Here is a 9,795-nt window from a genome sequence, read left to right as displayed (position 1 = left end):
CTTCATAAATCCATCAAGGTCCGGAGGAATTTTCGTTGGTGGTAGGAAAAAAGTAGCTTAGTCATCGCCGCTTCCGGGCGAAGTAGCATCCTCCGCAAGTTCAGCTAGCATTTCTTCGTAAGCTTCATCTTCCTCTGGTTGTGATTCAGCAAGTCCAAAATTTCTTTTTTCCGAACGGATCCAATCTCTGAAAAGTACTGATTTTTTCAAGCTCTCCCTCATAGATGCTCTATAATCACCGAGTTAAAGTATTGTTCGATTGAATGCGCTCTCCGATGCTACTGTTGAAGCTTGAATAGTTAAAATATCTCGGGCCATCCTTGAAAGAACCGGAAAGTGCTTTTCTTTGTCCTTCCACCATTCCAAAAGATTAAAGGAGCCGTCGGGATTCATTTCCTCAATTCTATGCGACAAATAAATTTCAAGCTCATTTAGTTGTAAAAAATCACTGCTAATAGAACCTTGAGAACCCCTAAACCCCGTCCAAGCACTAAGTTCTCTTACTCTCGTAGTTCTTTTAGATGATTGAGAATAAGAAGAAGAAGGAGTTGTACCATTTGGTCTAGCATGATTTAATGCAACTTGATAAGCATTAAAAATAGTTTGAGCATTTATTCTAATTGAGGCTATTGCTTTTGGAAGTTGAGACAACTCCTCATCTTCAAGTGCTAAACCATTATAAATAGTTTCATACCAAAATTAAGGACCTCCTAATTTCATACAAGGATTTAATAAAGAAGCAACACCATAAATAGGGGGAATATGGAAAAAGTATTTTTAAACTTTTTTCTCAAAGAATCAATAGCAAGTTTATAAATTTCTCCACCCTCTGAAAAATGAGCAAGCAAATTTACAAGTTCTACAATATAAACTAAACAGTAAGAAATAGTAGGATAATATTGCTCAAAAAATTTATTTGTAGAAATATGAAATTTTTCTAAAAAATCTACAAGCATTTTAACACTAGCCCAATCCCCATTCGTAAGGTGCTCATCATCATCACTTACATGTACATTAAACGTTGAGTTTATGGGATTTTTATATTCATATGCAACAACCAAACTTTCATACATGTAATTTCATCTAGTTAGACAAGGTTTAGGAACATTTCTTTCTCTTAGGCCAAATTCATCGCATCTTTTAAAATATTCTCTAAGTCTACTTCTACGGTTTGAATAAAAAAGCCAGTTAAGAACCATTTTAACCTTTTCAATTTCAATATTTAAATTCTCATACCATCACCCACAATTAAATAGTAAATATGACAAATACATCTAACATAAAAAATATTACTAAATGCAGGATTTAGTGTAGTGGTAAGCAAGGCTATAGCATTTGTGTTACTAGTGACATTATCCATTGAAACTGATATTATTTTATCACTAATGCAAAAATATCTACAAATATCCGTAATTATGGTAGCAATAAACTGCCCTGTGTGACGTGAATTAATTATTCTATAAGCAATTATGCGCTTTTGCATTATCCAATCCTCATCAATCCAATGACCGGTAGTAGTAAGGTAATCACAGTCGTTGCCACTTCTACCAATATCAGTTGTAATAGCAACACGATAATTTATATGAGTAAATAAATAGCGCAAATATTATTCATATTCATGCTTATATTTATAAATATCGCTCTTTACGGTTGTGCGAGGAAAGCCTTTATAAGTAGGATTATAAATTTTTCTAATATAATGCACAAAGTTAGGGTCAGAAGAAAAACTATAGGGTAAGCACATAACAATTACTATTTTTGCCAATTCTTCCCGATCTTTTTTTGGATCATAATATAAAATACCGCCGGCAACATTATTAATTCCCGATTGAAATTGATTTGAACCGGTACTAGGGTCAGCCTGAGTAGGACTAGGTATACTTTTCCCCTCGGGCAAAGCTTTCAGACGTTCATATCTGATTCTGTTTTTTTATGTGTCTAGCCAAAGTTCCCCCCTCCCCCCTATCCAAAATATTTTAAAGCTAACTCCGTACTACAATTTTTACATTTAGCCTTATTTTCTGGAACTAGTTGAGTAAAAAATGACCAAATATGAGATGTTTATGTCCGTTTGGTAGGTTGTCTAGAAAAAGTAAGGGCAGTAACATGAGTATTAGATGGGGCATCATTTGGATTAGCAGGGTTATCATTAATTGGGTTAACATCAGGAGAATGACTAGTGGGTGTATCATCATCCGGTTAAGTTTCATCAAGATCAGTTTTCTCATCATCATTTTCATCAATAGTATTATATTTATTAGAATAAAGAGCATTCATTAATTCATGATCTAATTGTTCACCGGGTGCAATATTATGGTAAAATTGACTCTCGGTAAATTGTAATAAACTATTATCGCTATCAAGAATAGCAGGTGTAGGACAAATATGAGGTTTGGTTCGGGGAGCCGGGGGCAGGGGAGGAGAAATAACATGACCACTAGATTCGCCACTCTTGGATTTTTTTTTTTTTTACCAAAATATTTTTTTAAGGAAGCCATCTTAATTAATCAAGTAATAGCAAATAAATAAAACAAACAAAACTATAATATTAAAATTTAAGAGTTGGAACAAGTTTACCGAATTGACGAATAACTTGTTGAAAATTGATTATCGTTGAAGACTTCAATTCACCAACTTCACAATTTTTTCAAAAATTGTAAGAATAAAGTAAGCAATAGTAGCAAGTATAGAAGAAAATTAGAGAGAGAGTGTGATAAATTGATATTGATTTTGTAAGAAAAATGAAAGAATGAGGGGGTATTTATAGTTGAAAATATTGAAAAAGTATAATTATAAAAAATTTGGGGTTAAAACAAAGTTGGGGGGGGGGGGAGGGATTAAATGACTATTTTGTAAATAGCCAACGACTATTTTTTGACAGCCCAACGATTGTTTTTTAAATTTTTAATTTTTTTTTTTAAATTTTACCGTTGGGACTGTTTGGCCCGCCAAGGGACCGGTCCGATCCGGGTCCCTACGATCCAAACGGTCCCAGTCCACATGACCGACCCACGAGACCGGCCTAGTCCCACTAATACCGGTTCTGGCCCGTTTGGTGTCCCGGACCGACCCACTTGCCACCTTTAAACTGTCCACAAGAAGTGTTTTGGTGATTGTCTCCGGCTATTAGCCAGGGCGGTAATCTGATCAAGATATAGAAATATTGTGAGGGTAGTATGTTGGAACTAAGAAATGATTGTACAACTAATACTCCCCTGATTGTTTGATTGGTGTTCCATAATGTCCGATGCCGGATGATATTTCCCGTTCAGTCCCATGATGATGCACCTTTCAGATGTCCACAAGAATCATTTGATGATCGTCCCCGGTTTACAACCGGGAGTGATTTTGTGATCTAAATTTAGCAAAATGGTGAGAGAAACGAAGTCATGAAAAATGATGGAGTTCATTGTAAAACTACTACTCCCCTGATTATCTGACTGATGCTCCACAACGTCCAAGACCAGATGTTATCTCTCAAGAAGTACCCGGGATGATTTTCCTGCAAAACTCAGGGGAGAAAATGTTATAATATAAATATAGAAAGGGGGTAAGAGCAGCGAAGTCATGAAAAATGGTGCAATTCATTGTAAAACTACTACTCCCATGATTATCTAACTAATGTTCTACTAAGTCCGAGACCAGATGTTATCTCCCGTGAAGTGCCCGGGATGATGTACCTACAAAACTTAAAGGAGAAAAGGTTAGAGTCCCTCTTAGGTGAAGTTAAAAAATTAAGCTTGTAAGGTTGTTGCTGGAAAAGAACAACTCAAGAAAATCAATAAGCAGTTAAGGGAAAGTCAAAGAGTTGAACCCCAAAAATCTGAAGACTCGTTCAAATTTGCAACTGAGGGGAAAAAACTGTTTCATCTGAAACAGAGCAGGTAAAATCTGGTCCTAAAGTTACATCTGAAGTAACCTCTGAAGCTACTGAAAATCTGGAAACTAGATTTATTCTGATAGGAAAAATGGCTAGGGTAGAGAATGCTGTGTCTGAGAAAATGGGTGGTAAAAATAAAAGGAGAAAAGAAAAAGAGAGTGAGGGAGCTCAAAGTGATGTAAGGGGAATGAGACAAGGGGTGACAAAATCTTCACCCACCCATGTTGGTCAGACTGAAAAAATTGGAGTTATGGAAGGAGGGACTAAGGAATTGGCTGAAAAAGAAGAGAGTGAAAAAAAAGGGGGAAGTGGGTCTAGAGAAGCTGCTGAGGGGTTAATTAGATTGGGGAAGAAGGATCAAGAACTTGTTCCATATGAGCAGGAACCCCTTGAAGAATTACTGAAAAAGGTGACTGACAGTTACAATCCCAAAAAGAAAAGGAGTTCAGGAGTCAAAGTTCCTGGCACTGCTAGGGCAAACAAGAAGAGAAAAGCTGCTTTTTCTATCCATGTAGAGATTTCTCCTACAAGAGGAAGAGCTACAAGGAGTCAGAAGAAACAGAGTGAGGCTGAACTGGAAAAGGCCTTCGAAGAAAGTAAGAAAAAAGCTGCTGCTAAAGGAAAAAAAAGGTGGGTGAGCCTGTTGAGGCTGTTGAAACTGATGAGATGGACCTGGTTCTGCAGGATGAAGATGAGACAGAAGAAGTGGAGGTTGTAACTCCAAAGGATAAGAAAGTCAAGACTTCCACAAAGAAGTCTGTTTCAAAAACAAAGTCTACTGAGTCATCTACTTTGGCTAAAAGAACCAGGACTGCATTGAAATCAAGAAAAGTGAAAATTACGGAGGAAGAAGAATGGAGTGGAGATGGGAGTATTCAACGGGCTGTAGTACAGTTCCGATGCGATATCGGAGCATTGACAAGAAAAAAAATTCGAACCTCCACGCGATGGGAGTATTCGACGGGCTGTAGTACCGTTCCGATGCGATATTGGAGCATTAACAAGAATGAAAATTCGAACCTCCATGTGATGGGAGTATTCAACGAGCTGTAGTACTGTACCGATGCAATATCGGAGCATTGACAAGAAAGAAAATTCGAACCTCCACGTGATGGGAGTATTTGACGGGCTGTAGTATCGTTACGATGCGATATTGGAGCATTAACAAGAATGAAAATTCGAACATCCACGTGATGGGAGTATTCGACGGGTTGTAGTACTGTTGCGATGCGATATCGGAGCATTGACAGGAAAGAAAATTCGTTTCAGAGGTGCTACATTGCAGTCAAAACTGATCAACAGATTCATATCATGCCCTACTTGAGGAGCACGACATAAGGCGTGCTAATAAGAATCATCGTGTAATTGACTTATATGGTCGATAAAATATCTCAATGTTAGTTGAGAAAAAGAAATGTGTAGGCAAGGAGAGTATTTATCTGGCTGGAGACAAGATATGAATTTTCAAAGTTAACGAAAAACTACTGATATAGCACGAAAAAGATACAATGAAGATTACTACAATGCTATGATGTCTTAATTCAAGTAACAATGTAGTAGATGTTTTCTGATATTAAAACAAGGAAAGCTTGTCTGAAGAAGATATAGGTCATCTCCTGTCAAAGTGATGTATCAGTTTCTAGTTTGAGAGGATTATGTAGTCCTTGTTTACAATATGTTGTCATGTGAATATGCGGTTTAGTGTAGCAGCTAAGCGAACTCCACCTTGAGCTAGGCGCTGTTGGACTATGGGGAAACGCGTGAGGAAATAGTCATCTGCATTCCACAGATAAGCGTTTCAACAGTTAAAAGACGGCGCTTGAAAAAGATTATGTGCTACTAGAAGAAATGATCAGGCAATTTTGGCGAAATTTACCTTCCAATGTTGAACCTTCACTGACTCCTTTATATGCCCAGGCACAAGCAGCTTTGATACCTTCAGTTGCATATCAGCAGGAAGCAAATTCTTAGTATTACTTTACGATATAATTCTTGAAAATTGAAAATGTTTTTTCTATCTGTTATTAGAGTTAAACATACATATCAGGGCAGGCTTTCTTGTTACCACTGCAGCTCTCCCATGATTTTACTTGATCTGCCCATCCAGTCTGTTTAAGATGAAATTCGTCACAAATACTGACAACTGATAAGGTATTCAATTTTATTTCCCTTTGCTCTTTCTAGTGATTGTAGAGGACAAGAATTGATGGTTCTATAGTTCTATTTGCTGTAAGTTAGGAGCTATGTTGCTCGGATCCTCCAAAAATACCACTACACCTGTGTCGAATCCTAGACACACACCTGACGGTATTATTGGAGGATACGAGCAGCATAGGTTAGGAGCAAGTGTTATACCGAGATGTTCTTCTGAAGTGCATCGACTAGTTCATCTACGTTAGAATCATCGTATCGTTCTTCTGCAGTTTCAATTATGTTTGAATCCCAGACCTGTTATAAGAATTAGTTTGAGAAAATGAGAAAATATCATGTGGAGGAAATTAAATTGTCTGTTAAGGCAATTTAGCCAAGGCAAGAAAAGACTTACATGATGTAAAACTGTTTTTCTAGTGTACCAATGAACATCTATTGTATTGGCTCCCCTGTCTGATGTAAATCCCACATGCAGAGGCTGCATATGAAGATAAAATCTATGGCCTCAAATTGCAAAAACTATTAGTAATATATTTTGGAAAAAAACTTATTTATTCAACATTTTACCTGATGAATGTCCCCCATAAAGTGAGAAAGAAAGAGAAGTGATTCTGTCAAATTGTCTGATAATTACACAAAATATATAGTCAAAATGCAGTTAGTATCAACCTGCTTGCAATACAAGAATGAAACAAGCAAGATTTAGCATAAAAACATTACATGTTATAGCATTTTCATTGGCGCTGTTATAGCTGAGTAGCTGGTCAGTGTAATTGTTGATTGCTCCAGCTACACATCTATCTGGAACTTCATTTTCATCTTTACAGTCCCCTGTATATAACGACTATACCTTAGTTCCAAATAAGTAAGGATCGAATATATGAATTCTCGTTGACCATATTTCTCCAATTAGAAGGAGAGCCTTGGGGCAACGGTAAAGTTGTCTCCATGTGACCTTTTAAGTCACGGGTTCGAGCAGTGGAAGCAACCATTAATGCTTGCATTAGGGTAGACTGTCTGTATCACACCCTTTGGAGTGCGGCCCTTACTCGCACCCTGCGTGAACGCGTGATGCTTTGTGCACCAGGCTGCCCTTTTCATATTTCTCCAACTAAAATCATCTCGGGCTGTTATTTTAAAATAAAAGGGCAGCTCAATGCACTAAACTCCGCTATAGCAGGGTTCGGGAAAGGGTCCGACCACATTGGGGTCTTATGTACACAACCTTACGCCGTCTTACTTTGCATTTATGCTGATGGCTGTTTCCGTGTCTTGCAACCTGACCTCCTAGTCACACGGTGACAACTTTTACCTTTGGGATAAGGCTCCCATTACCAATATTGTACCGTATGAAAATAAAAATAAAAAGTACTAGAAATTCGCTATATTTTCTACTGACATATATATACAAGTTATACAAAATAAGTAGTCCATCACTACATGCTATTAGTACTAGAAAAAGAAGAGGAATTAAGTATCAAATACTTACTGTTGTACTGGTAAGTGCAGAGATTATCAGGGGTATCAATATAATGAAGAGCTGATGACCAGCGATAACGAAACTTGACATGGTCAGCCCATATACACACACTTGCCAAATCACCATTTGCAGATTCTGGCAACAACTTCTCAACTGCATCTGCTGCAGCTTGACTCAATCTTGACTGTCACAAATAAACAAAATCAGATTAAGTCATAAATAAATAAAATTAGATTAAGTCGCAAATGCTACCTTAACAGCATCCCAAGAAATACAATGAAAAAATCAAGAGTTAACTTTTAAGAAGGCCCTTTTAATCGAGTAACACGCAGAATGGGATGTAGAAGATCATAACATGAGTGATTAGACAGATTTGGATTCATATATAAGATACATCGACGGGTAAGTCATTAGTTTAAATCCGATAAGGGGCTATATATGTAAAACATTAGAACCTGAGCAATTTTGCAAACAGTGTAGTGGCCATCCAGTCCCCATCCATGAACTACTGGAAAAAGAAACAAGAAAGCTGCAATGGCCAAGAACACATTAAGTTTATAGTATTCCATTTTTGCTACTCTCAAACTGAAAAATACAAAATTCACAAGCTATTTTTAGTCCTATATATAAATAAAATAGGGAAAGAACCAAAAGTGGCTGGTGTGAACTGTATGAATACATAAAAAAAATCAAGAAAAATTTAATGTGGCAATAAAGTTAGATACTGACATTTATTTCATGCATGCTAAAGGACAAGCCTGATTTTAGGAAATAAAGATCAATAAAGGCTAATGATTTGATGAAATCTTGGTTCACATTTGGATACTTGTTTTGTCAACATTTTAGTATCATTAAATTGAATATTCTTTTGGTTTATAAAGTTTAAAGATACTTTTATTAAACACTTAAAAGAAAGAAAAGAATGAAAAGGTTGTATGATTTAGTAATCGTGTTGGTAAAGGAAAGCAATTTAATGAGACATATATAGCGTAACGGCTCAAATGGGATTCTTTGTACTTTTATTTTTTCCTGATTTTGCTCATTTAATTATTTTTATTTTTTATTATCATATAAAGGGAAAAAACAGAATCTAAAAGAAGGATAATGGTGACGCGCTCAATCTTGGAGCTTAATATGGGAAGGATATGAAGTTGTAACAGGAATTATTTACTTTTGCATTTTGAGTCCTCTATTTTTCAGAAAGTAACCAGTTTTGATACTCACAAACCGGGCGGAGCTAGAGACCAAGGCGAGGGTTCGGCCGAACCCAACAACTTTAGTCTAAACTTTATATTTATCTTAAGAAATCTATTTAATAAGTACAAATTATTAATTTAGAATTCAGTAATTTAACATAGCTAATATTTTGAATTCATAGCACCGTCTCTGCTCACAAATAAGCAAACTCCACCCAATTAGTAATGTAAATTTCATTCTTGTCTTTCGAGGAAAATGAACATCAAACATGCTAATGAAGTCCCATATGAATCTCTATTTGTCTATACTTAATGAGGTCTGAATCTGAAACGTTTTGGTGTCAGCTATTAAGGAACAAATAAGTTATTCAACGTTCATATGATTCATATATTTTAATTTTATAGAAATTTTGTTATTCGGCACATTGCACTAAAAAATAAGATAACAAATTAAATTTTGTTAAATTAATATATGTCACAATAAGCTTTTGACTTAACTCACACCCCAAAAGCTAGCTCGAAGGGAGGAGGACTCTCAAAGCGTTATAAAGAGACCAGGTATCACATTCCGGTCTGACGTGGGATTCATTTCATTCATGAATATGAAATTAATGTGCTCAAATAAATCAGAATATAATTTCAAAAGAATATTATATTTTTTAATGTTATCCAATGTGCAGGGTCCAATACTAGTTCTCTACTTCTCTTAGAAAACTTTATAATGAAAGTGTGACACAATGTATTTATTTGCAGAAAAATTACGCTCCTTATCAATTGGCCCAACAATCCATCAGAAAATGGCCCACGTTTGAAGTCCTTACCTGATATGGCCCAGGTTGTACCTAATCCAAAAATTATTTTTCACCAGTTAGCCCACCCCATTTAATTATTTTTTTCTTTTCTTCGCTCTTCTTCTCTAAGGAGACACGACTTTGCACCCCAAATTCTTTTACCATTATATTTATTTTTCAATTCTCCTTCCAGATTCAAAACTAATAACCACGATTTATATGAGAAGAAAAAATACTACGTAAAATAATTATTTCTTTTTAGAGTCATATAAAGATCACTTCCTTCATTGGAATGGA

General features: G+C 36.0%; 1 protein-coding gene across 2 annotated transcripts; it reads right to left on the bottom strand.

The window, feature by feature from the left end:
• Positions 1–5,316: 5,316 nt before the first annotated feature.
• LOC107780607 (endonuclease 2-like) lies at positions 5,317–8,155 on the bottom strand. 2 transcript variants are annotated; one of them, XM_016601160.2, is made up of 9 exons: positions 7,967–8,155; positions 7,521–7,695; positions 6,752–6,862; positions 6,599–6,654; positions 6,426–6,509; positions 6,236–6,328; positions 5,921–5,988; positions 5,757–5,830; positions 5,317–5,656 (listed from the first exon to the last, which is right to left on the bottom strand). In XM_016601160.2, the coding sequence occupies exons 1-9, from the start codon at positions 8,078–8,080 to the stop codon at positions 5,562–5,564; spliced, it is 870 nt and encodes a 289-aa protein (XP_016456646.2). In that variant the 5' UTR covers positions 8,081–8,155; the 3' UTR covers positions 5,317–5,561. The 2 variants fall into 2 exon arrangements, with proteins under 2 accessions (XP_016456646.2, XP_075098259.1); XM_075242158.1 differs by having other exon boundaries at positions 5,330–5,656; positions 5,757–5,816; positions 7,967–8,146.
• Positions 8,156–9,795: the final 1,640 nt, after the last annotated feature.

The sequence above is a fragment of the Nicotiana tabacum genome, chromosome 21 (assembly GCF_000715075.1).
Source record: "Nicotiana tabacum cultivar K326 chromosome 21, ASM71507v2, whole genome shotgun sequence".
Taxonomy (NCBI): Eukaryota; Viridiplantae; Streptophyta; class Magnoliopsida; order Solanales; family Solanaceae; genus Nicotiana; species Nicotiana tabacum.
Note: the sequence above shows the minus strand (reverse complement) of the source record. Positions and strands in the feature narration are given on the sequence as shown.

Bases quoted from the DNA above. Each gene is read 5' to 3' on its own strand.
- LOC107780607 (XM_016601160.2), bottom strand. From the start codon at position 8,080: ATGGAATACTATAAACTTAATGTGTTCTTGGCCATTGCAGCTTTCTTG. The intron at 5,989-6,235 runs GTATAACACTTG...CATCTTAAACAG, and splicing joins CACTTCAGAAGAACATCTCG to ACTGGATGGGCAGATCAAGT. The intron at 5,657-5,756 runs GTAAATTTCGCC...TGTGGAATGCAG, and splicing joins TGAAGGTTCAACATTGGAAG to ATGACTATTTCCTCACGCGT.